General features: G+C 36.0%; 1 protein-coding gene across 1 annotated transcript; it reads left to right on the plus strand.

Annotated features, from left to right (window-relative positions):
• Positions 1 to 27,492, plus strand: SRP72 (signal recognition particle 72). Its single transcript, XM_030880629.3, has 19 exons — positions 1 to 158; positions 2,252 to 2,372; positions 4,393 to 4,516; positions 5,796 to 5,939; positions 6,016 to 6,127; positions 7,678 to 7,709; positions 8,979 to 9,103; positions 9,197 to 9,254; positions 11,550 to 11,681; positions 12,554 to 12,682; positions 14,017 to 14,089; positions 16,056 to 16,120; positions 17,401 to 17,496; positions 18,360 to 18,463; positions 18,591 to 18,668; positions 18,897 to 19,034; positions 21,493 to 21,530; positions 23,968 to 24,127; positions 24,938 to 27,492. Exons 1-19 carry the CDS (start codon positions 50 to 52, stop codon positions 25,113 to 25,115), a joined length of 2,016 nt encoding a protein of 671 aa, XP_030736489.1. The 5' UTR covers positions 1 to 49; the 3' UTR covers positions 25,116 to 27,492.
• The last annotated feature ends 119 nt before the right edge of the window (positions 27,493 to 27,611 follow it).

Consider the following 27,611-nt stretch of genomic DNA (forward strand, 5'->3'; position numbering starts at 1 on the left):
CTCCGAGATCCTCTTCCGGGGCAAGAGGTCGCCCCGCCTCTCCTCCAAGATGGCGAGCGGCGGCAGTGGGGGGGTTTCGGTACCTGCGCTCTGGAGTGAAGTGAACCGTTATGGCCAGAACGGCGACTTCACGCGCGCTCTCAAAACCGTCAATAAGAGTAAGTGTCCCGGCGGGCGCCGGGGCGGGGGCGGGCCCGGGCAGGTGGGAGGATGCAGCCTCCTTCCGTGGCGCGTGACCACCTCCGAGCAGACAGCGGGAGGGGAGACCCCAGCCGCCCGCTGCTAGGGCCCGAATGCCCAGTGGGCGCGGGTCGCGGTGCCTCAGCTCCCCACGGCCAGCCCTGTGTCCTGGGTAGCTTAGAGCCACGTGTACTTCCGTCTCCCCCTCCCTCAAAGCAGAAAGCGAGGGAAGGATTTAAAGAGACCGCAGCTCCCGACGTCTCTTCCAAACTGCTTTCTTATTTTACTCCGTTGTTTTCACGCCTTATTTCGCAAATACTCCACATTGCCTCCTTTTCGCTTTCCTTATAGCGGAGTGATCAAGATAGTATTGCTGAGGGAGCTTTTTCTTTTGGGTCGCAGCGGGGGGAGGAACCTGGCTGGGACACGTAATTTGGAAGCTGGCGCTGACAAGTGGAAGCTGTACAGACTCGGGGTAGAGGGAAGGGCTGGATCTGGATGTCAGGCCTGTCATTCCCACAGATAGAATCCCTCCAGCGTCCTTAGACCAGAAAATGTGTGTGTGAAAGCGCTAACATTTGCAATAACGTTGCAAAGATAAATGTTAATCCTGTTTTTTGCCCGGTAACTGATCATTTTGAGTGAACTGTCTTCGGTGTGAGGTTCAACTCATTATATTCTGTTATCCTTTACTGCCTAACTGTAATACGGCCATGCTTTTTAATGCTCTCTGTCGTGCTAAATTCTTTATTGAAGGTGTTGCCTGTATTTGTTAGGTTTGGAAATGTAATTACCAGGACAGGGTTTGACTGTTGAAAGAAGTAATAACATACATGGTATGTCTGTAACGTACAAGTGTGAATTTTCAACAAACTATTGATGGGTTAATGTGAAAAGAAATGATTGTGCCCACAGTGCACTTTTGGTGATTTCAGACATTGAGGAAAACAGCTACTAATGACAATTATTTGATTGTTAAACTTGTTTTGAATTGACTTTGGCCTTTGCTAGGCCTGCAACCAATATTAATCAGCAATGTAGTAAGTACTGTGCAGGAATTGTTTAATCAGCAAGGGCTGTCAGTTCTCCAATATATATATATATATATTTTTTTTTTTTTTTTTGCGGTACACGTTGTGGCCTCTCCCGTTGCAGAGCACAGGCTCCGGACGCGCAGGCCCAGCGGCCATGGCTCACGGGCCCAGCCGCTCCGGGGCTTGTGGGATCTTCCCGGAACGGGGCACGAACCCGTGTCCCCTGCATCGGCAGGCGGACTCTCAACCACTGCGCCACCAGGGAAGCCCTCCAATATATATTTTCTTAATTGATAGAAATTACTCTGATTCTTAGACTGAGATTTGAATTCCTATAGTTGCCCAGGAGCAAGGGGAGTGATCCTAGTCATTTTGACACTGAACAGCTGTTTAGCATTGAAATTTGGCCACCTGACTCCTTCCTTGCACTTCTCTTTAGTTATATTCCCTGAAAAGGGAAATTTTGAATGGTGTTTGGAAATATTGCCAGCAAAACAAATTGTGTTTGTATACTTTACAGCTTATAGATTTTTTTCAAAATATTCTCATGTAATTTTTTTAATAACCTTGTAAAATAGGTAATGCTTTCATACTCGTTTTGCAGATCAGAAAGTTGAGATTTGGCAATCAAATGACTTGTCCAAGACCTCAAGGCATTTAGTGACAAGCTTGTACTCAAACCTAAGTCATTTGCTGCCAAGTTTTATATGAACTTTTTTCTTTCCCTGTGAAGTAATGAAATATGTAGGATATAGCATGCATTGCAAGATGAAAAAGCAGTAGAAAACAACTTCATTCTTGCTTCTTTATCTCACTTTACTTTTTTGGTACATGCATCTTGGGAAGCTGTCTCACTGGAAAGTCTAACTTAACTCTCCTTATTGTCACTTCTTAACTTAAAAATAAAGATCAGTCATTTAAAAAAATGTTTTGACTAATCATTTCTGCTGCAGTAAAATTGGAAATGTAGTTTCCTGAGATGGGAAATGTGGAAAGGGAATGGATTTAAAAATTGCTTTCCTAAAATTGCTGTCTAGTACTGCAGATCAACAAGGATGATGTAACTGCCCTACACTGTAAAGTTGTGTGCCTTATCCAGAATGGAAGTTTCAAGGAAGCCTTGAATGTCATCAATACTCACACCAAAGTGTTTGCCAAGTAAGTGATTTAATTAGTTGTTTGTGCATGTTTACCATAGCTATAACCATTTCCCTGTTTTTTTCCCCACTATTCAGTGATTTTTGACCTTTTACTTTCCTTCCCCTTTTTTCCTTTTGCCTGCCAATGGTGCTTCTGAAACTGGAAAGAGCAATAGTAACTTTTGTTCTTTTCTGCTTTAAGGAACCTTTTCCTTACCCTGTCTTCCCTTTGAACCACTAAGAAGGGAAACTGGAGGGATGTGGGGCATAAACAAGAGTTGCAAGATTTCTTGGAGGACATAGGGAGAACAACTCAGCAGAAGTTTAATTTAAAAAAAAAGAGCAGAGAGGGCAGAACATACAGGGTAGGGATGTATTAGTCGAGGCCTCTAGGATGGTATGGCAGTCTTAGCCTGACCTCTGTGCCTGCCTCCTTTGAGAATTGTTTAGGTGAGTATGATTTTAGGCCAAGATCTTTCAGTGTCAGAGTTCTTTAGCAGCCTTTAGAATATACAGCAGTTTTTTTCAATCTACTTTTTATTTTTTTATTTATTTATTTTTGGCTGCGTTGGGTCTTCGTTGCTGCGTGCGGGCTTTCTCTAGTTGCGGCGAGCAGGGGCTACTCTTCGTTGCAGTGCACCAGCTTCTCATTGAGGTGGCTTGTCTTGTTGTGGAGCACGGGCTCTAGGCACGTGAGCTCAGTAGTTGTGCTCGCGGGCTCTAGAGCGCAGGCTCAGTAGTTGTGGTGCACGGGCTTAGTTGCTCCGAGGCATGTGGGATCTTCCTGGACCAGGGCTCGAACCCGTGTCCCCTGCATTGGCAGGCGGATTCTTAAACACTGTGCCACCAGGGAAGCCCTATAGCAGTTTTTTATTATTCTTAATCTTTTTCATTTATTTATTTAATTTATCATTTCATGAAACGTGAACTTATAATCTGAATTGGTACTGTAATTTCATTTTTCTTTACTGTTATGCCTAAGCCCCAAAAGAAATGTGTGTTGAAATGAAGGTTGCAGCATATTTATTGTTTAATGTTTATAAGGTACAGAACAGTATATTGTATACTTCCTTTTGTATAAGAAAAGGAGGATATAAGAATTTCTATGTGTATTTTTTTGTATATGCAAAGACAAACAATAGATGGAGAAACAATGAATAAAAATAGTTACTTGTAGGAGGTGAGCGGAACAGAGTAGATTTGAATAACAGTGGGAGTAAAACCCTTTCAATGTATACCTTTTTGTTTTTTTTTACTTGGGCCAACTGCATGTATTACAGATTAAAAACAAATTTTTAAACTTTATTAAAAATAAAAGGGTAATAAAAGGGACACTGCTTTCTACTAGTAAACATGTTTATGCTAAAATTCAGTGTTTTGATTTTTGGCCATTTTGTGAGAGAGGGAAATTTTCAAATAATCTTTTGTTAGGTGAATAAAGGATGTTGCCATTTGCTTGATGTTTATTTTTCCTCACAGATTATGGTTGAAACTTCAAAATGTTTCATATGTGACATTAATGTAGATGAATTTTTAAGTCTGTGTATGTAAGTAGTGTTTTTGTAGTTGTCTGTTTACCAGTTGTTTGATTACAAGTTCTATGTTCTTTTAAGATTTCTAGTTACTTTTTCTTTGCTAATTATTTGCTTCTTGACAAGTTAGAGTAGCATTATATGGCTTATCATAGGTTCTTAAATGGATTTAAGAAACTTCTATAACAACCCATTTAAAACATGTTCAGATTGTCTTTATATCTGAAACAGTTTTTAGCTAATTCAGGATTTCATTCTTATATATTCGTTTCAAAGGCCAGTAATTCTAATAAGAATATCCATGAAAGCAAGAGAGCCTAGGGAAATAGATGTAATATTTTCTGCCACTTACGAGCTGTCTGATTTTAGACAAGTCGCTAACCTTTGTCATCTGTTGTTAATGGGGATTAAATAATATGTATCAAGTGTGCTTAGAGCAGTGTCTGGCTTACAGTGGGTGCTCTGCAGTGTTAGCTAATAATCAGACATTGGTTTTTCCTTTTTCAGTAACTCTCTTTCCTTTGAGAAGGCATACTGTGAGTACAGGCTGAACAGAATTGAGAATGCCTTGAAGACAATAGAAAGTGCCAACCAGCAGACAGACAAACTAAAGGAGCTTTATGGACAAGTGGTAATTACTGCCTTAAAATCCCTGTTTGACAGTCGTCCTGCATGAACGTGATTCTACCTATAGCAAGGAGCAGGGATGAGGAACCCCAGCCCATCCTGATGCTCCATAAAACTTGCCACCAAACCAGTGCTTGAGGTTTGAACATATTCCCTCTCCTTGATCTTCATATGAACAATTGCATGTATAGTGTTCTGTGAACAAATGACTTCCTAAGGGTAATTGGAAAATTAAGAACTATCCTATGAAATTTGGACTTTTTAGTTGGAAAGATGAAGGCCAGTAAGCTTATATACTTACACAGTTTTGAAACAGTCTTCTTAGTTTTTAACTGATATTTTATTCTAAATGTAAAATAAAGAAAATCATGATGAATAAGAATTTGGATGAATTCAGATGGTTCATGAAATCCCTGGAAATATCTTATTCTAAAAGAAATTTGAGACATACAATTAAGCCTAATGTAAAATAGGGTTATTTATGATAAGAGGACAGAAATGTTATATTAGAACTAGCAAAACCCTCTTAAAATTTTTTAAAATGTCAGTTTAGGGCAAATAATGTATTGAATATATTGTCCGCAAAAGGTAGTGTGAGTTTAACAGAGATTTGGGCAAGTTCATGGATTGTAGGTCTATAAAGAACTTTTCATGTAAACTGGGTTAGCTTAGGGTAGATTCCAGCATTTTGATATTGATGAAGGGCACCCATCTCTGTCATACATGTAGACTAATTGACTCAAGTGGCAGTTCTTATCGCCCTTTAAGAACAACTTGAATGAAATAAGCAAGAATTATGTTGTGTATACTTGATACTACCCTATACAATAGTTGGTTTCTGGAAAAGAGAAATGAAGATTCAGTATAATGAACTAGGAAATAGTAAGTCCTTTTGTTAACATCTAATTTTGTTCCTGTTTACTGGGGCTTAGTAAACTTGTGGGATTGTAAGTCAGATTGGTTGATTTCTACAGAATGGTTTTCTTTCACAACCCACTTAGGCACTTACCTCACCTCAAGATGGGGGTCAATACAATGGCTTTTCTAACTGAATCATGCCTACAAATATGCAATATAGTAGAGATTCATTGCAAGTAACTTTTGGGAAGTATTAGTAGCATACAGAACTAATTGAAAAATTGTAAAGGAAAAACAATTAATTGCCCACGTTATGCTGAGTTAGGTTTCTTACATGGTGGTTCCAAAAAAGGGGTTATATGGTGTTAGGGATGTAACACAATATTTGTCTTCTCTGATTTTTTACTTGCTATTTATCTCTTCAGTTGTACCGATTAGAACGCTATGATGAATGCCTGGCTGTGTATAGAGATCTTGTCCGAAACTCTCAAGATGATTATGATGAGGAGAGAAAAACAAACCTTTCAGCAGTTGTTGCAGCTCAAAGTAACTGGGAAAAAGTGGTTCCAGTGAGTATCTCTGTGTACTTACACAGCCATGACATAATATTCCTGTCTAGTGTTTGACTGGTATTCTCTGTGACAGGAGAACTTGGGTCTCCAAGAAGGTACACACGAACTGTGCTACAATGCTGCATGTGCGCTGATAGGACAAGGCCAGCTGAACCAGGCAATGAAAATCCTGCAAAAAGCTGAAGGTTGGAAGTTTGTTAAAATGATATGTAAATGTAATGTGCATATAACTTTGCAAAGTATTTCCAAAAGTTAAAAAGTTAAAAACTTTGGGAAGTTTTTAAATGGAAATTATTGATGCAGTGGAAATTTCTCAAAATCCATCTAGCCTTTCTCTTGGGTTCTTGACTGTTGTCTCTCCTCTGTTACTATGTTATTCCTAAGCCAGTCTACTTGTCCATTTTCAGCCACACCAAACCTTAAGTTTGAGTTTTGAGGAGTAGGTTTTTGAACAACTTACTGTGAATGTTAAATGTAAATTAACCGAGTTAGTAAGCATTCGGTAAATATTATTATCATCATTATTATTGGTATTAAACAAGTACACAAATATAGTAACAATATGGTGTGCCACATTTATGCATTGATAACACTATTCAAGCACATTTTAACTCCACTTAGTATGTTTCCATATACAATATCTGCATGCTTTGAAGCTCTTAAGTGAAAAAGAAAATAATTTATTAGAGAACTTATGTCTGGTCTCAACTCCTGAAACATTTCGACTTTCTTCTCCATACATTTCCCTTGGAAGCTATAAAAGTGATGTTGTAGGGACTGCGATGAATGGTGGGAAGGAAAAATGGTGAAACGGGGTCTGTTTTATTCTTAAATATTGATGGTTAAAATAAGGGCAGAGGTTAGAGCATCATGAGGAGAAAAATATGTTTAATAATGATAATTTCTGGATCATACCCAGTATTGACAGTGGTATGGGAGGACATCCTCATATATTGCAGGTATGAATGTAAAAGTAGTAGAGGCTTTGCAGTGGGCAGTTTGGTGCTGTAGCAGATTTTGAAATTTTCATACCCTTTGATCTAAGAATTTCATTTTTAGAAATTTAAGGAAATAAGGGAATAATTAGATAACATCCATACAGATATATATATATATATTTGAATTTAATTGAAGGGATGTTCATAAGAACAAAAATTTAGGAACATGAGTTTCTGTCCTATTAGAAGACTTTATTATAATGACAGAATAGATTACCATGCAGTCATTAACAATAATCATGTTAAAAATAATAATGTAGATGTAAATGTGTTGTAACTTAAAGATGTCCACAGTATATTAAATGGGGGAAGGGAAGTTTCAAAATAGTAGACTGTCCCACTTTCATTTAAAAATGTAGCTGTGCATTTACATTAAAAAAAATAGCTGAAATGCTACAGTGGTTATCTTTGGGTGACAGGATTATTGTCCTTATTTTTATACTTTTCTATAATTGATTTTTTGCAATCAACATTTGTTACATTTATATATTTTAAATTCCCTTAAAAATTTTTTTTAACATAGGGATTGCAAGTGAAAGAAAATGCCAAAGAGCTAGAGTAATCAAGGATTGATAATATTTATGTAATATATTTGATGTTAACGATAAATTCCAAATTTGCTTGTTATTAAAATTATCTTAAATCTTCTCCCTAAGAATTTAGTTCTTGTTCTTTGGAACATGAAAGAAACGAGAGTTACCCAGCAATGTTAATTTTAAAACCATTTTCTCCTATAGATCTTTGCCGCCGTTCATTATCAGAAGACTCTGTAAGTATTCCACTGTGGTTAAACCCAGATTTTACACTTCTGCTAATATAAATTTATAGGAGCCTTCTCTGTAGTATTTACTGACTTTTTGAAATGATATTGATTCATTAGATAAGAATCACAGAAACCCTCTTGACCAGTTATTTGATGGACTCTCTTAGGGTGAGAAATGACAATACAAAATTTTATATGCCTTATGCATTTCATTTTAAATTCATATAAATTCATTCTCCTGTTTTAGATGTAGGGCTCAGGTCTTTGAGTAAGGTCCTATTCATAGGAATTCCATGCATATTCCTTACATAAACTATACATAATCCAACAGTCATGATCTCCAGGGTTTTTTCCTTAAGTATAACAATACTTTAAAGACAGTTGTGAATTAGTTTCATTACAGAGTCCTTTTTTTTTTTCTTCATTTTCTGGCTCATACCTAATTAGATCGTAATTTTCTTTAGGAACTCAACCTTTGTCAAATATTTCTGAGCATTCAACATAGTTTTCATCGAAGCAAGTCTCTTTTCTCATGCATAGTTCTTGTCTTACTGCAATACTTAAGTTTTATCATTTCTTTATCAAACACAACTGGCTTAATGGGATTGGAAACAAACAAGTCTGACCTGGTCAACATATGCTTACCAGGTGAGAGTAGGAGCGCCTGGTATGGCAAAAAAGAGCAGCCTCCTAGCCTTGAGCATTCTCTCTACGTGGGCATCAGTCAACCTCTCCAAAGGAATGGAAAATACAGATTGATCTGGGGTATCAGTTAAGAGAGCTGCTACTTTAATTACAGAATTAGTTTCAGCTTTTGAAGTTCTTTGTACAGTGATAGTTACTAGTTAGAATTTTGTAGTCTTTGGATTAGAATTATTTTAGAATTAAGAGTGAAGCATTTTGAAAATGTGTTTCTTATGAGAAAATTGTTTCCAGAATTTAGGGGTATTGTAAAAAGTTAAACTTGTATGCTGTTTTTCACATTTTTTTTTTTTTTTTAGTCTTAACTTTTTAGAGAATAAAAATGATCAGTGAATGGTATTCCTGAGCTTGTCGCCATGTCCTTCCAGAATTTGTCTTTTTGCCATTCTCATTTAAGCTTCCCTCTTTTGGTGCTATTCCTAAATTTTAACAAACTGACTTTACAGGAAAATTCCTGAAAATTGTATGTCTTCTTTAGGATGATATATCTTCTGAATGTTTGGATCACTTGGTTAATATGTGGATCAATTTGGAGAACTCACAGGAAAAAAAAATATTTCTTTTTCTGCTTAGGATGGGACTGAAGAAGACCCACAGGCAGAACTGGCCATCATCCACGGGCAGATGGCCTATATTATGCAGCTTCAGGGTCATACAGAGGAGGCTTTGCAACTTTACAATCAGATAATAAAACTAAAGTAAGTGGGTTATTAAAATGAAGTGTCTTTTATAGGGTATGAGTTTTCTTTTTAAAGGTTTATTCCTTTTTGACTGGTGCTTTTTGTTTGCAGACCAACAGATGTAGCACTGCTAGCTGTGATTGCAAATAACATCATTACAATTAACAAGGTATGGAATATCCATGGTTTTCTTACACTATTTTTTGCTGGAAGCATATTACTCCAGCCTTGTTCTAGGATAAGTTTTTCCATGACAGAGTCCAGTTGCAGCAAAATCACAATGGAGAGTTTTATTTAACTCGCATAATGATTCTGCAAGGTATATTCAAATAATAAAACTATTTTGTAGTTACATACCCTGGACTTAAAAATCTTACCCTTTTCCCATTGTTTTTTAAAGTTATTATTCTATATAATTATAATATTAATATAATTATAATATTATTTCCCATTATTATCATTATATGGAGAATACTTATTAGAGAAATAAGTTGTTTGGACTTTGATTTCTTCATCTAGTAAGTCTGAATACAAGTTTTCCGTATATAGTTTTTCTCTTTCCAGTGGTTTTTATTTTGGGGGAGAGGAGGCATGGGCAGGTTCTCTCTCTTTCTCTGCCCCCCACCCCGCCCGCAAGCCCTGTGTAAACTATTACAAGCATGTATGTAAACAATCCTAAAGAGTACTGTACTAGTCAAATTAACCACCTTTTGGAACATTGTTCTAATGGGAAGATATTTCAAGTTCAAATTTGAAATTCAAGTCAATAGAAAAGTAACATTTAGGTTCTTTTGATAGGCTATGTGATTTTCCAAGTGCCAGCTTATTTCATCCTCACAATTATCTTTTTAGGTGGCAGTACATGTCTCCAATTTATAGGAATGTAATCTGAGGCTAAAAGGAGTTAAGTGATTTGTATAAGATCACAGCCACTAAGAGGTAGAACTTGGATTCAGATTCTAGTCTCTGACTCCAATGCACTCTCCTTTCACGCCTGTGTGGTATCTCTCTCCCCCTATAGCAGAAATTCAGAGGGTTCTCAGATGTAGGATAATGGCATTAGGGGGGTAATAGATATAGGATGTTGTAGGGCATTGGCATGGTTTAGGTTTCCAAAAATTGATGCTGGCATTTGACTCTTAGCAGCAAGATGTACCTGCCTATGTTTATGAACAATTTGAAATGCCAGTGAGGACAAATTGTTTTTATCCGATATATAATGGTGGGGAGGAGAGTATGTGAAGTACTAAATATCTCAATCTAAATGTATTTATACACTGAATTTTTCTTCAGTTAACATTTATTTCTAATTTTTTATTCAGTATGGTGCTGGATGCAATAGGAAATGCAAAAATAAATATGAAACGTCGTCTTAATCATTACATAGTATAAAAAATTCTAGTGTTGAAAAAAATTGTGCACATTTAAATTTCTTGTTGTATACTTGTAACTACAGTGTTTGGTGAAGGAAGATCTGGGTTGGCTAATTTGAATAGAGCCTTGAAGGAGGGATATGGTTTGAAGGTTAAGCAACAGCATAAGCAAATGACTTATGGAGGGAAAGTGAGAGAGCAAAAGATATGAGGATACATACATGCTGGCTAGTTAAGAAAAAAAAAAAGGTTACATTGAATAATAACCAAGGTGTGGGAGACCTTGAAAAATCAAAAATGTTAATAAGTGTCATGGTAGTAAAGTTTAAGAGAAGTCTGGCAGTGGCATGCATGGTGAGTTTAAGTACTAAAATAGTGACATAGGAGTACCAACTAGAAATATGGTTTCTTGAGGATTGATTTATATGAAAGCCAGTTTCTTGCTGTACATTTAAAATAATTTCACATTGGTTTGGAGCTTCACAGTTAAAAGCAGAATTTATTTTAGATTTCTTCTTTGCCTCCTTTTAGTCTTTAAACTAGTAGAAGACATGGTTTAAAAAGCACAATGGTAACACATATTTGCAAATAATATTTAACAAAGTTAGAATACTGTGCACATAGTAGACACTTAGATGCCCTTTTTATCCTTCTCAGGGTGCAGTGTGACTTAATTGTCTTCCATTCTTATTCCATTCCATTTGCTTATGTATGATAATATGTCAGAGAGGAATAAGTTACTTTCCTCATTTGTCATCTAAATTCTAAAGATAGTTTGTAGATATTACAAATTTAGGTATCGTTGTAGTCCTAATTTCCACTGTAAGATTTGTGCAGTCCCTTTGTACTTTTCATCAAAAAGCTAAAGAAAGCAATTAATAGTAGAAAGATAAAACCAAACCAAGAAACCAAGCCAAATTTATATGTACCTTAGGAGCATAGGCACCCCAGCCAGGTAGGTGTATTATCTTCCAAGCTCTCTTGTTGTGTTTACATAAAATAACAAAATGAAAGAGGAATAAGGCCTTGGAGTGTTAAAAGAGTTGAAGTCTGAGATTGCTGTTAATGGTGAATGAACTTTTCTTTGTCAGGACCAAAATGTCTTTGACTCCAAGAAGAAGGTGAAATTAACCAATGCAGAAGGAGTGGAGTTTAAGCTTTCCAAGAAACAACTGCAAGCTATAGAATTTAACAAAGCTTTACTTGCTATGTACACAAACCAGGTAGGCAACAGACCTCTGGTTCCCCTGGCTAAACCTTTTGGAGTATGGCACATGAGGCATAATGGGTGTATCAGTCCAGTCTGTTTATATTTTTGCTTATATTTTGTCTTAGACTCATGTAGTCTTCAGAAGGTCATGTATCATAGATTTTATCTGTTAAGTAAGTAATTTGCCCAGTTCTTTGTAAAGGTCTACAGTGGTGGCTTTTAAGAAGAAAACACTATTCACGGCTGTAAATGAGAAAATTCTCTCATAACCTTATTTCTAATTTCTCTGAATTAAAGGAAAAATCATCAAAGATGCTGATCGTGATTATAAATGTAAGATCCGTCTCTTTAGTTTGTGCATAATCACATCAAGTTATAAATAAGAAGGGCAGTTCTAACTCCAATATGTGTAAATTCTAATTAAATTATGATTTTGTACTCTTCTAGAGCAGAGGTTTTCAGTGGGGGACTGAGAGGCAGTAACATTTTCATTATTTAGAACTGAGTCAAGTTGTTCCTAAATACTGTAGCAAGAAATACCTATACGTTTTGTTGCTTTGAAGCAAAGGCTGACACTTGATGTGTTCTGGGTTTTTTTAAACAAAATTCTGCAATTTAAGCATCCAAATGAATGTTTAGGACTTATTCTTTCCTAAATGCTTTAAGAACTCATAGCTTACATTCAGTAAATGGAAATCTTTTTCTTTCAGGAAAAACTTGAGGGTACTGTAAACCACCTCTCTTACCCTAGGTAGTTCTTCACTTACTATTTTGTTTCAGCTGGTTTCCTTCCACCTCCCCATCCTTTTTTCTTTTTGGTCATTCACTTAATGTTTGATTTAATTAACCGGCTTGTTTTTGTGGGGGGGGAATACTGTCTTCTAGGCAGAACAGTGTCGCAAAATATCTGCCAGTTTACAGTCCCAAAGTCCTGAGCATCTCCTTCCTGTGTTAATCCAAGCTGCCCAGCTCTGCCGTGAAAAGCAGCACACAAAAGCAATAGAGTTGCTTCAGGTAAAACAATTACTTGCATTTTTAATGAGATGTCAGGTAGTTGTAGCCTTGTTTTATTTTCATTATTAAAATAATGTACAAGCTTGTAAATTTCATGGGAAAACTAATAGGTAATATACCACTATACACATGCCAGAGTGTCACTTTAGTTAATTCTTGGGCCGCAGCTTTGTTTTATATAAATTTGCATTAGTAAATGTTTGCTGTAAACTCCGAAGAATGCTTTTCATTTGGAGATTGATGTAACACTAGTTAACGGTTTGTTTTAGACTTAAAATACCAGAACATGCTTAGCCTCTTTTTCAATAATGTATTTTCTAGTAAGTCCCAATCCAAAACCTCAAACAATTACAGAGATACTGACTTGGTTTTTAATTAAGCTAAACCAAACATTAAATCACATTCGAATTTCCTGAGAGTAGACTACGTTGGAAAGTTGGACAGCATAAAATTAGGACCATCCTGAGAGGCAAAGTTGCCAAGCAGGGATCCTCAGTAAGGAGTCGTCTTTTTTTTTTCTGAGTATCTGTCTTTAAAAAAAAAGAAAAATCTATGTAGTAATTTTAATTATTGTTTCTCTACTGGTGACTTCCTAGAGACTTGACATTATTGCAGTTTCTTTCAGAGCACAATTTTTTTTTTTTTTGCGGTACGCGGGCCTCTCACTGTTGTGATCTCTCCCATTGCAGAGCACAGGCTCCGGACGCGCAGGCTCAGCAGTCATGGCTTACAGGCCCAGCCACTCCACAGCATGTGGGATCTTCCCGGACCAGGGCACGAACCCATATCCCCTGCATCGGCAGGCAGACTCTCAACCATTGCGCCACCAGGGAAGCCCTCAGAGCACAATTTTAAGCAAAGTGGATGTCAAATAAAATTTTTCCAAATTTAAAATTTTGACCTGAAACCAGAAGTTTAATGTTTCAAAACTGGATTTAAAATTTAATGAGGGGACTTCGCTGGTGGCGCAGTGGTTAAGAATCCACCTGCCAATGCAGGGACATGGGTTCGAGCCCTGGTCCGGGAAGATCCCACATGCTGTGGAGCAGCTAAGCCCACGTGCCACAACTGCTGAGGCCCGCGTGCCTAGAGCCCGTGCTCCGCGGCAGGAGAGGCCACCGCAGTGAGAGGCCCGTGCACCGCAGGGAAGAGTAGCCCCCGCTCACCTCAACTGGAGAGAGCCCGCGCACAGCAACAAAGACCCAATGTAGTCATCAATTAATTAATTAATTAATTAATTTTAAAAAAAATTTAATGAGGCTGAAATAAGTAATTAGAATATGTGCGCTTAGTTGTGTAAATGTGATTTTTTTTCCCAACTAAAAAAATTCTAGGAATTTGCAGATCAGCATCCAGAAAACGCTGCTGAAATTAAGCTGACCATGGCACAGCTGAAAATTTCCCAAGGTAGTCATGATTATTTCATTATGATTAAAATAACCCTGTTAATGGAAACATATGATTGGAATGATTCTGAAATAGTTGTGGACTATGTGATTTTTAAAAATTTTTGCATAATAGTGAAGCATAATGCTGTTTCAAATATGAAGCTAGATTGTGTGAACTCCAACATATTTAGTAATGTTAGGAGGCCTTTTCTTGGGTTAATTCCTAAATTGTTAGAATGTTTCTCAATCCATGCTTTGAAAGTCTGTAGAAGCATAGAATTCCTCTGTTCTATACTTGAATTTCCTGTGTACGTCATGTGTAGAAATGCTTATATCTGTCACTTGGTAGTATTTGCATGAATTAAGAGTTACTTTGCTTCCTAGTTTTCAAATTTTCTTAGCCCTTTATTCTTAATTTATACTCTATAACCCATATCTTTGGTAGAGAAGAGGCAAGGAAGTTTAATGAGAACTTGTGTTTTTGAATCTTACAGAGAACTGACAGTTTTTTGTTTATAATTTTGAACCAGTGTTGAGTATCTAGAGCTGTGTTGTCCCTGTCTGGTAGCCACTATCCATATGTAGCTATTCTAAGTTTAAATTAAAATTAAACAGAATTTATTTTTTTAAAGATTTATTTATTTTATTAATTTATTTATTTTTTGGCTGTGTTGGGTCTTAGTTGCAGCATGTGGGATCCTTCATTGCAGTGCACAGGCTCTTTGCTGTGGTACACAGGCTTCTCTTTAGTTGTGGTGTGAAGGTTTTTTCTCTCATTTAGTTGTGGCACACAGGCTCCAATGCATGTGGGCTCTGAGTTGCGGCATGCGGGTTCCAGAGGGTGTGGGCTCTGTAGTTTCCAGCACGCAGGCTCTCCAGATGAGGTGCGCAAGCTCAGTAGTTGTGGCGCATGGGCTTAGATGCCCTGCGGCATATGGGATCTTAGTTCCCTGACCAGGGATAGAACCCGCGTCCCCTGCATTGCAAGGTGGATTTCTTACCATTGGACCACTAGGGAAGTCCCAAAATTAAACTAAATTTAAAATTCAGTTCCTCAGTTGTGCTGGCTACATTTCAGAAGTTTCATTGCCACATGTGTGTAGTTGGACAGCATAGATAGAGGCTGTTTCCATCATCACAGAAAGTTCCATCAGACAACTCTGGTGTAGACCATACATTCTCAGTGGAGGTGATAATTGGTTTGGTGCACAGGATTGAAAAAAATCTTAGATATTGTGATGGCTAAAATGAAAAGTTCATGGGTAGAGGGGAGAGGAGTTGGCAATTAGGAAAAAACAATGTCTAAAAAGGCACCTCAGTGGGGTAGTAATGAAAATCAGGTTGAGACCTGATAGCTACCCTATTCTCACATTTCTTATCTTCCTCCTTTGTTTCTTTTTCCTTTTCCCACCTCTCTTTCTTCTTTTTCTTGCTTTCCTCTGTATCTTCTTTTCTCATCCAGTTTTCAGTTTATTTTTGTGAGGATTATTTATCATACTAATATTACTGAGAATGAGTCTGTTACATGGTTATTGTTTTGTTTTTAAAGACTTTGGAAGGTTTGTTGAGTAGGTTTGCAATTGAGGTTTGCAATGAGTAGAAAATCAGACTTTAACATTGTAGGAAACTATCCATTGCACTCATATCTACAGTAACAATTTCAAGGCCTTTAGGGAAGGACTCCTACCTTTTAAGTTACACTCTGAAAAGGGAGAAATAGAACTCAACGGATTGGGAGCTGGGAGACTTTTTTTCTGGTAGCACCTCTGCCATTAACTTTGTGGGCATAAGCAAGATATATTGTTTCTTTAGGATTTAATTTCCTTTGTTTGTAAAATGAATAAATAGAATACATTATTCCCAAGGTCCCAAAGCTTGAGTGTTTAGAGATGTTACAAAATATGACTCTTAAATTTTTTATCTTTTTTTTCCTCCATGAGATGCTTTCTTCAATGTGATGCTGATTTTGTTTTTATTCTATTAAGGTAATATTTCCAAAGCATGTTTGATATTGAGAAGCATAGAGCAGTTAAAGCATAAACCAGGCATGGTGAGTTTATAACTAAAATATTTTAAGACTGAAAAAGTAATGGAATTAATAGTTCATTGGTATGTCTGATATTTGTTTTCACTTTAATTTCTGCTTATTTCTTTATTCAAAATGTAGAAGTTGTAGTTAAAATAATAGCTTTCTGGTGTAAATTTCATTACATTTTATGCTCTGCTTTGCATTGATTTATTATTTAGTCAAATGTGTCAGGAACTGTTTAGGCCTTATATTACCACTTGAAAGCCAACCTTAAATATCCTAAGACATATATAGGGAATTTCTTAGCCTATTATTTTATCATGTCTTCAGTGTGATTTCTTTGAGTTAAAACAATTTGGTAATAATGGCCTACGAATTTAGTTTTTAGTTCTCTGATTATTCAAGCATCACAGGTTTAGATCACTAATATAGCTGTGAGCACATCTGTTTCGAAGTAAAAACATTCTGTAGTGGTGGTATGTACATTTATTGTACAGGGACTGTTTCATTTTCCAACACAGCTTGTTTACAAATGGCACTCAATAAATGTATAATAGTATTATGGTAGTGTTTTCTCTTTTGAAGAATCATACTTTAAGACTGGGCTGTGATTATGTTAGAATCAAATATAATATCTGGCTAACAATAATGTTTCATCTAGGTTGTTGGATTTATTGGCATGAAAGTTGTTCAGATATTCCCTGTTTATCCTTTTAATATCTGTAGGACATTTTGTTCCTATTATCTTTTTTTTCTAATTAGTCTAGCCAGATGTTTGTTAATTTTATTGATTTTTCTCAATGATCTGGCTTTTTGTTTCTGTTTCCTTTTTGTCCTCATCTGCCTATGGCTCCTCCCCCTGTCACTCCACTCCAGTTACATGGCCCTCTTTGCTGTCCCTCCAGCACACTAGGCAAGCTTTCATTGGCTTCATGTAGTGGAGGCCACATGCAAGTTTAGCCTCTCTAGTGTGTGTACCTCAGTGATCATATAAACTAATTTTCTAAGTGCTTCTTCTCAACTTCTGTATTTACCTTGTTGTGTACTGGTAACAAACCATTTGTGAATGAGCTTTAGGGGAGGTATTTTTTTTACAGATAATCACCTTTGTGTTTGGAAAACACCATTGTTGTTCATGGTATTTCTAGTTATGCATTAGCAATTTTTATGATGAATTAGGTACTAGTACAGAGCCTAGCAACCTTTATTTGCTGTTTCTTTAACTTTATTCATTTTCAAAAAGTTTATTCTGAGAGAGAAGGAGGAATTCTGTTCACTAATTTATACCTTTGGCTGGGTAGGTGTCTGCATTAGTGACAATGTACAGCCATGAGGAAGATATTGACAGTGCCATTGAGGTCTTCACACAAGCTATCCAGTGGTATCAAAACCGTCAGGTAAAAAGATGGAGTAAAATGTTATGAGGGTACATTTTTGCATAAGAATAAAAAGCTGCAGCAGTGAACTCAAAATTAAGAATTGAAACATTTCAACTCACTGTTTAAAAAATGGAATGCTGTTAGACTGTCACTCAGTTTTTATGTATACCAGATCCAGATAATGTTATTAGAAGAAAGAAATGGCTACCAAAAAAAAAAAGCTCAGTTATATTTTCTGAAGCTCCTTCCTGAGTGTATGTATGTGTGTTTGTGTGTGTAATCTCAAGAAATAAGAATATTAATTGTACGTGCTTGTGTATAAGACAGCTCATCTTTAGTGGCTAGAGAGCCCATGGATGGTAGTACTTGGTACAACAGCAGTACGTAGAATAATTGTGTATCTCTATCTAATAGGAACATCTTCGTTTTTTCCAGTATGGGTCTTTGCATAGGCATTATCCAACTTATAGATATACATACACACAGGGGGCATTAATACTGTTAGCACTATTAGCAGTGAAGAGATATCAGTGTTCTAGGAAGTATTGTGTCAAATTAATGTTTGAGAACGATAGTGACGTAACTTTAAGATTTGGTTATGCAATATTTCTAGTTGTAGACAAGACAATCTAAATAGAGATGGGTTGTATACCAAATTCATAAATTGGTCTTCACTTGTACTAATTTGTCTTTCCCTCTGTGTGTGTGTGTGTGTGTGTGTGTGTGTGTGTGAATTTCTTTTTGTTGTTTCGTGCATTCAGTAAAACTTAAGATGAGAAATCTAATGGGTAGGTCCATTTTAAAGATATAATGAATATAACTTCATTGACTTGCTAGATATTTAGCTTAAAACTTTTTTTCTTTCTTTATTGAATCTATAGCCCAAATCTCCTGCTCATTTGTCCTTGATAAGAGAAGCTGCAAACTTCAAACTCAAATATGGACGGAAGAAGGAGGCAATTAGTGACCTAGAACAGCTATGGAAGTAAGCTCTGAAAGGTGGAGGTGCAGAAATCCAAGTTTTATTTGATATGAGGGAGTTATTTTGCTTGTTTATGTTACTTTCTCCAGTTTTATAAACTGTTTAGTGACTTTCTTATTTCTTCTTTTAGACAAAATCCAAAAGATATTCACACCCTGGCACAGCTTATTTCTGCTTACTCACTTGTAGATCCTGAGAAGGCAAAAGCGTATCCTTTTGATTGTTCTAGACAGCTCCCAAGTAGTGCAATAAATCCCTTCCCTTACCTGTTTTGACCAGGGCTTTTTTGTTATAAATTTCAACAAACAAAACCCCTCCTCTAACTAGTAAAAGCAAAAATGAGAATTTATTGATCAATGTGCCTGAAAAATACAGTGATAGATCCAAACATATATATGTATATATATTGTGTTCCTGAACTCTTGTTCTATCCCAGCCTTAGTAAACACTTGCCTTCGTCAGATAGTATGTCTCTAAAAGTAGATGTTGAGGCTCTTGAAAATTCTCCTGGTGCTACGTACATTCGGAAGAAGGGTGGAAAAGTTGCTGGAGATAGTCAACCAAAGGAGCAAGGGTAATGTTTTTCATTGTAACATTCACTAATGCTGATTTTAAGTTATATAAGGAATAAAAAATGCACTCTTGTAAAAATTCTATGTGAATAAAGTTTAAGTCCACTTTGTTTCTTTTCCCTTCTCTTGTGTTGTGCCCAGCTTTTTGTCCTTGTTTCCCCTCCTCCTCCCCACCCACAATTTACCTCTGATACTAATTTAGTGTGTTTACTTCCAGATCTTTTTCTTTGTGTTTGCACACAGAGCTGATGTAGAAATACTTTCCTTAGATTAGATTTTTTTTATAGAAATGGGATTATATTGTATTTAACTGTCTTCGAATTTTCTTTCATTTTAATAAGTCTTAGAGATTTTTCCATATTCTCAATGTAGACATATTTTATTCTTTTTATGCATAGTATTCCATAGGCTGGATGTGTCTTACTTTATTTACCTGTGAGATATTGATGTACATTTAGTACATCATTTAGAATTCTAGACCAAATTTCAGATAAGGTTTATTTTGCTGATTTGGAGGAAAGTTAGCCAGCTTCAATAACTTACAAGAAGTCAAATTCCAATTCTTTTCTTGTTCTCGTACATTGTCATCTCAAAAATAGCAGAGGCCTACTAAATAAACTATTTTAAGATTCTGTTTTTCACTCAGGATGAATAGAGAATGGAAGAGATATAGCACTTCCCCAGTTTTGTGACTTTCATAATTTTTCAGTTTTCTCTTTTTTCTGAATGACTTTTGAAATCTGATTTTTCATAATTAAAAAAATATATATATCAGCAACAGTATATGATTGACTTCATTATGAACTCTGTGTTTGTTAAAAAGGTATTACCATCCTCATAATAGATTTTTAAAAGTTAAATAAGAAATTACAGTCTCAGAGATATTGCATTGTTCCAATTTTCATTTTATCATGATCCCAATTTCAAGCCTTATCAAGAACTCCAAAGTAATGAATTAAAGCCAGGTCTTAGGAGATTTTCATACAATGTGTATTTAAATATTTTCAGGATTTTTTTACCTTTTCCAAAACAGGGTTGGGTAATTAGTAAGAACATACAGTTCTTTTCTAATCCTTTAATCGTCTTTATCTTTTCCATTAGACAATTATTAAGATGTACATTGACTTTAAAGCTTCTCAGTTTCAGCACAGTATTTTCATTAGGCATTATTAATGTCTTTCATTTTATGTTGACTTTTGGACACATAAAAAGGTGTAGTTTCTTTTGAAGTTAAACACTATGTTGGTGACGAAAGTAAATCATTGCTGAAAAGAACTTCAGTCTAACAGAAGGAAATATACTTAAGCAGTAATTGAAATAAAGGTTGCACGTGCTGTGATTGTGCAAGCATAGAGGAGTACACCAGAGCGAATAGTCAGTCCTTCCTGGGGACGGTGGGAGGTTAGGAGAGGCTTCATGGAGGAGGTGACTGTGTTGACTCTGGAGGAAGATGAGGATGAGATGGGCAAAATGTGAGCAAAGGCAAAGAAGTAAGAAATGGCAGAGAGTCTTAGGAAATTGCAGATATGGCTGTGTAGTATGATTTGTAGGGAGACAATTCAGAAGACTGTTGCATAGTCTGAGTGAGAGATGAAGCTCTAAAGTAAGATGCTGTATGTTGCATTTCTTATTCTTCAGGGTACCCTAAAAGAACTTTCACAATTGAATGACTTGGTAGAATGAAATTTGGGCAGACATTGTTGCTGTCTTATCTTTTTGGTTCACTGTTTCATAGTTCCCGTAGAGGTATATCACATGAGTGTATCCAGAGGGATTTTTTTAATGTCTTCCTCTTTTCTACTGTAGCTGTCAGAGTACTTAATAGTTATTTTGAAGTATTCCCCTGACTTTTTATGCTCTTTAAATACCTTTATTTATTTTTTGTCAGTGTACTTAATAAAGATTTTACTTACTTAAAAAATTCAGTAAACTCACAGGGTTCAAAGCCTGAAAGATCAAAAACGTACAGTCTTCCTCCCACCCCTGTCTGCCCTCTTCCCACCCAAGGCCACAACCAATGTTACTTGTCTTGCATATCCTCCCAGAAATATTCTTTGCATGTATGATACCTTTACATGTTCTTCTGGCAAAGAGTTTAAATTATCTGTTTTCTAGTTTTGCCAAATATAAGGTAACTTAGCATAGAACTATAGATTTTTATGCTTGTACAGATTTCTTACCTTTTTACATAGACTTAATATGTGCCAGTGTAAATGGTATCTATTTTCTGAAAACAGTTGTCACCCCTCTTTTCTAAAGTACCTTCCAAAAAGTAATGGTGTTTGAAGCTTGACTAAATTTGATTAAATTAATAAACCAACTGGTTTATTAGCTTTGGTGAGGTGACGCCAAATCTTAAACACCTTTATGACAAAGTACCCAGCTCACTCTTTTGCACATGCTTAATGCTCTATAAATATTTTATCGCAATGATGATAATGATTTTTCTTCTCTTTGTAGACAGGGAGATTTGAAAAAAAAGAAGAAAAAAAAGAAGGGTAAGGCTTTTTTTTTTAATCTTTAGATTTCTTTCTATAAGGTAAAAGCTTGAGTTTGGCCTTACATAGAAATCTTCAGACATAAACTCTCATATCTTTGAAACTGAGTTTTGTCTTGACTATAGCTAACATTTACTTAAATTTATAACTTTAAAGAGTGCAATTCTGAAGTTTACGAGTGCCTGAATTCAAATTGTTGCTCTAGTAACATTGCTCTTTGTCACTGTGACTGTGAACAGGTTAACATACCTTCCTGAGTTTTTCATTTGTAAGATGGAATATGATAGTATGTACCTCATAGGATTAAATAAGATACTACATGTAAAGCTCTTAGAACAGTGCCTGGCAACAGTAAGCTCTTCTACATTAGAGTGCTTTTGGCTACAAGTACCATAGAACTCCGTGAAACTGGCTTAAGAAAATTTACTGTTTATGAAACTGGCAGTGTAGAGGAAGGTTATATCAGGGTTAGTTTATCCAGTAGTTGTATCTCTTTGTTCTGTACACAAAAATGAATCCCACTAGAGTAATCAGATGTTTGTTGGAAACAGAGCCATATACTTGTTATTTATATCCAGCAGGATGTAAAGAGAGCCTCTGCATTTGGCAAGCCCATTAATGGGAAAGCCCATTAACCTGATTGGGCCAGTATAGGTCAGTGTCCAGCCCTGAACCATTAACCAGAGGAATGTCATGCATTGACTGGCTTACTTATTTTAATCCATGGCAAGAGAGGGTGGAATTACCATGCTTGGCTTCAACTAGTCAGAGGATATCCCTGGAGCCACCTCCCTGTTCCCGAGTCTTTGGGAAATCTGTGGTATTAATCAGTTTGCTTCTTGATTTTGCTTACTGTAAAATCAAGGATTCAGGTTTCCCAAATCTGCTAAATTTATTACCACTCCTCCATCTGTTTTCCAGCTTCTAGAATTTTACTGAAAATATCTTTTCTACTATTCTTCCTTTTAATGGGTTTATTACTATTTTAGTGGAGTTTTGGATAGTGCAGAAGCCAGTGTTGCATTCACTCCACTGTCTTTACCTACAAGTCCTACTAGTTCTTCACTTTTATCACTGTACTTGGAAATTGGTAAAAACTAAAGTATTTGTTTCATGTTGTTTTATTTATTAGTAATACTGCCAGGAAATAGCTGATAACTGTAGATATCAGTAATCTCCAGTTTCAGTTTTTCTGTTTTCGTGGTTTCCAGATGAGTATTTTTTTTAATTTACAAGAGATATGTTCATTATAAAAACAAAAGAAAATAAAAACAAAATAAAGGTAAGAGACTTCTGTCATTATAGAATGGCATAAAGAATGGAAAATTCCCTACCCCAAATTCATTCTCCCAGAGATAATTACTTAACTTTTTTTGTATATATAAACACATACACATTTACATGCTCAATTAATATTTTTACAAAACTGATATAAACAAATCAGGATAATTTGTTTTAATCTTCTACTTTAGACTATATTGTGCAGACATTTTTCCAAATTATTAAATATAGATGTATTTCATTTTTTAACTCAGTTTTATAGCTTGCTATAGTGTGAGGATACTATATTTAATCATTCTCTTATTGATAGACATTTAAGTTAATTTGCTGTTTTCAAGAATATCACAGAGAGTATTCTTAACACATATATAGCTTTGTGACTTAGGAGTTTCTGCAAGATAAATTTCTAAAAGTATAAATTTTGACTGGTACTGCCAATTATTTGCTTTCTACAGAGGCTATACTAGTATATACTTCTGCCATAGTGTTTGAGAGTTGCCCACTATCTCACAAACACTGCATATTACACTTTTTAATATAGAATTTTTTATCCTTTAATTTTTTTTTTGGTGGGGGGGGCCACGCTGCACAGCTTATGGGATCTCAGTTCCCTGACCAAGGATTGAACCCAGGCCACGGCAGTGAAAGCCTGGAATCCTAACCACTAGGCCACCAGGGAACTTGCCTATCCTTATTATTTTTAATTAGTGAGGTCATGCATCTTTTCACATAGTTAATGACTTTTATTTCTCTTGGCTTACTCTAATTACAGCTATGCCCATTTTCTTTACATGATTTACCTACTGATTATCAAGAACTCATTCTATATTAAGAATGTTAATTCGCTCTGTTACATAGTACGCAAATGTTTTCTTGTTTTGTTATTTCTCTTAAAAATTATCTTTTACCAAATGAAAATTTAAACTTTTTTATACAGATACATCTATGAAATCTTTTTATGCCTTCTGAATTTTGTGTCATGCTTAGAAATAAGTCCTTTTTCCGCTGCTAGATTATACAAATAAAACTTGCTCAGATAAGTTTATTTCAGTTTTAATGTTATTTATTCCCAGGTTTGGACACAGTGTTTAAACAAACTATCTCGAAAACATTATGGACAGATCTCTCATTTCTTTATCAATTAATTGTTAAACAGGAAAACTGCCTAAAAATTATGACCCAAAAGTGACCCCAGATCCAGAAAGATGGCTACCAATGCGTGAACGTTCTTACTACCGAGGAAGAAAGAAGGGTAAAAAGAAGGATCAGATTGGAAAAGGGACCCAGGGAGCAACTGTAGGAGCTTCATCTGAATTGTAAGTCATTGCTTCCCAGTCCTCAGGGCATAGGTTGCTTCTTTCTGAGATTGACTCAGGGTCATCATTAAGAATTTTTGAGTTATGTTTATAGTATGAGAAGTATAGTCAGATATCTTTAATAAATGTTTTGTAATATGCTTATGTAAAGGAAAGAAAACATGCTGTTTCTGGCTTGGTTGTATTGTAAATACTAGAATTGTAAGATTGTATTGCAGACGTTAGGATTACAGTACCTTCAAAAGGAAACTATATACACTGAGTAATTCAACTAACTAAATATCTAGAGAAACAGATATAAATAAATAATTTGACTAGAAAGCAGAATTTAAAATGTTACTAAATCAGTTATTTCTACATGGAAGGATTATAGGTCGTTAAAAGGTTTTTTTCTTTATTTTCTAAGCTTTCTAAAAATTGACATGTACCATCAATTACATTTTTAAAAATTATAACGCAGTAAAAATTTTATTCAAAAGAAAAATGGATAGGGAGTTGGGGAACGCACCTTAAAAGAAAATGTGTGTGGGAACTTCCGTGCAGTCCAGTGGTTAAGACTCCGAGCTCAGAGGCACTGCAGGGGGCACGGGTTCCATCCCTGGTCTGGGAACCAAGATCACATGTGCCAACCCTGATCGGGGAACCAAGATCCCGCATGCCATGTGGCGCGGCCAAAAAAGAAAGAAAGGAAGAAAAAGAAAATGTGTGTGGGAGATTGTGAGAGGTGAAATCCATGTACATACATTTTTATAGCCTTTTCCTTTGTTGAATATATGAATGACCAACACTTTCCTGATCTGATGATTTCAGGGATGCCAGTAAAACTGTGAGCAGCCCACCCACCTCCCCACGACCTGGCAGCGCAGCAACAGCATCTACATCTACAAGTAATATCATACCCCCAAGACACCAGAAACCTGCAGGGGCTCCAGCAACAAAAAAGAAACAGCAACAGAAAAAGAAGAAAGGTGGAAAAGGTGGCTGGTGATTAGAACATTCTTTTTGTAGGCTATTTTTAAACTAGTCTCAGTGACACTGGGAACATAATAAAGGTAACACAGCAAGAAGCACAGAGCTGCTCCCTCTCCCATCCCCACATTTTCATAAAATTATTTTCTTGTTCATCAAACAGAAAAGCATCTTCCTCAAACTCTGCCCAGTCAGACTTGGCCTACTTGTACCACCTTGCTTTGCACAGATGAGGAGGAGTCAGAATAGTTGGGCATTTACCCACTTTGATATCTGTTGCATCCTTTCTCTCTGTGTGCTGATCTGCTGTTTTTTTCAATTTCACAAACAAGGCATGTTATCCAAGGTTTCCTAGGATATAAACAGAAACTACTTCTGTTTCAACTAGAGTGCAAAGATATTTGTTCTATCAAGTCCCACTTTAAATTATGTCTTAGGAGGCCTTAGGAGACTGAAAGTGGAGTCTTCTGACCATTCCAAATATCTACTTAGAAATAGCATGTAATAAAAAGGGACCTTATTAATATACTGGTATTTTTCAGTTCACTACATGAGTGGCCACAGGAAAACTAAATTAAATGTCTTGATTATTCTGACTGTAAATTCTCTGCCATGTGATACTGGAATATGGGATGCTATATATATATATATATATATATATATATATAGTAATGAAAAGTATGTGTATGTATATACATATATACACATGTATATAAATTAGGACTTTTTTGTGCCCCCATGTCATTTTCAAATTATGATAACATTATGCTGATTTAGCACTATTAAAGATCTCAAGGGAAAGACATCAATGTTGCAAGAAGTTGACTCTTAGACCCAGTGCTCTGAGGTCAGATGGATTTGACAGAAATCAGAAAGATTTAAACAGCCCCTATCAAGAGCATGAACATTGACTTCCTACATAGAGAGGAGGTTAATACCAGAGTTCAGGAGTAGGCAGTATTAAAGCTTAACAGAACTGTTGGCCCAACTGATAGGTCTCAAATGATTCCTCTTTCTAGTTGGGGGTATGACCATTCACTACCCTTCTCAAAGTAATGAAGTATTGTAGTCAGTGTGTGGTATCAGTGTCGCTCTGTTCTTGCCTGGCTTATGAGTCACCTTCCCATTGAACAGGTGTGAGACAGACACACTGGGATGCCTACACTTGTTAGTATTCCTTTTATGCTGCCCAAGATAGCATTCAGTTTAGACTTATGAGTATTTCCTTGTGATCATATTGCTCTGTCCTTGTTAATAAAGTGCTGCTGTGTTTGACTCTGAACATATCTACTGAAACTTCTTCAAAGAGTTTTTTAAAAGGCTTTCCTCCTTTACAAGAGTAAGAAATGTGGTGCTGCCTTTCTGTTTAACATAAACTGTGGTAGCATCTAAACAAGAGACCTTCATATATGAATGATTTATTATGGCATTATACTTTTTGAGCTCTCAGAACAGTCTTTTGGTAAGTGACAGATATTTATTCCTTCTGAATATAAACCCCATTACAAAAATAATTGTTAGTAAATTTATGATTTTAGGATTCCATTAAATTTCTGTGGTGAAGGATAATAATTTTTTAGGTTAACTAAGCTACAGAATTTTGGTGAAAATTATCCGCCAATGAAAATTTTGACCCAAGGCACACAGAGAAATTTATAGTTCTCTAAGTCATTGTAATTGCCAGTCGTTATTATCAGTCATTATTAAGCAACTGAAACCTCAGTTCAAATAAATTGTAATTGTCAAATGAAATGTAAACACCTACATTAACTTTCTAGTAATTATTCTTTTGGACAGGTCTTTAACCAATGACCTATATACTTTGTGTATGTGTGTCTGTGTGTGTGTGTCTGTGTGTGTCTGTGTGTGTCTGTGTGTGTGTGCATTTATAAAAGTCAATATGGATACATCCATTCACTGTAGCACATTTTAAAATAAAATAATCTAGCGGTGAGTATGGATTAAGGTGTTCTGGGGTGTTGGCGTTTTACAGAGGACTTCTGTTAGTATATCTAAGAATTTTTTAAGCTGAGTATCTAAAATTATCCCCTGCCTCTCCCCCCAAAACGGGAAAACTAAACTAATGGGATTGAGAGAACCCAGTTTTAACTTGACTGAAAATTCATCATGTTGATATCTGTATGTAAACAAATTGAGGAGTATACATTTTTTCAGTTTTTAAGCATAACATTTTCAAGACTGCTTGGAAACTGCTAACCTTAAGAACTACTTAAAAACTGTTGCATCACTGAAGCTTTCTGAAACCTGCAGTTCATTCATTGTTTCCTTTAAGCCTGTTTGAAATGTAGATCTGATGAAGGTAAGTCAGTTTATTGCATTAAGATAATTTTGTTAGATTGTAAACTATACTGAAGGGTCCAATTTAACAAAATAATAAAAAAGAACCATCCATATACTTCTCAAGCAGTGTAAGCAACGTTACACCACCTTTGCAAAGCCCCGTGGGTACCTAATTTGTTACATATTAGATCATTGGGAGAGACTAGGCTATTTT

Source organism: Globicephala melas, chromosome 5, assembly GCF_963455315.2.
Source record: "Globicephala melas chromosome 5, mGloMel1.2, whole genome shotgun sequence".
NCBI lineage: Eukaryota > Metazoa > Chordata > Mammalia > Artiodactyla > Delphinidae > Globicephala > Globicephala melas.

Excerpts from the sequence above, each read along its gene's own strand:
- SRP72 (XM_030880629.3), top strand. The coding sequence starts at position 50 with ATGGCGAGCGGCGGCAGTGGGGGGGTTTCGGTACCTGCGCTCTGGAGT. Across the intron at positions 4,517-5,795 it reads AGGAGCTTTATGGACAAGTG|TTGTACCGATTAGAACGCTA; the intron begins GTAATTACTGCC and ends TTATCTCTTCAG. Across the intron at positions 11,682-12,553 it reads TTGCTATGTACACAAACCAG|GCAGAACAGTGTCGCAAAAT; the intron begins GTAGGCAACAGA and ends ACTGTCTTCTAG.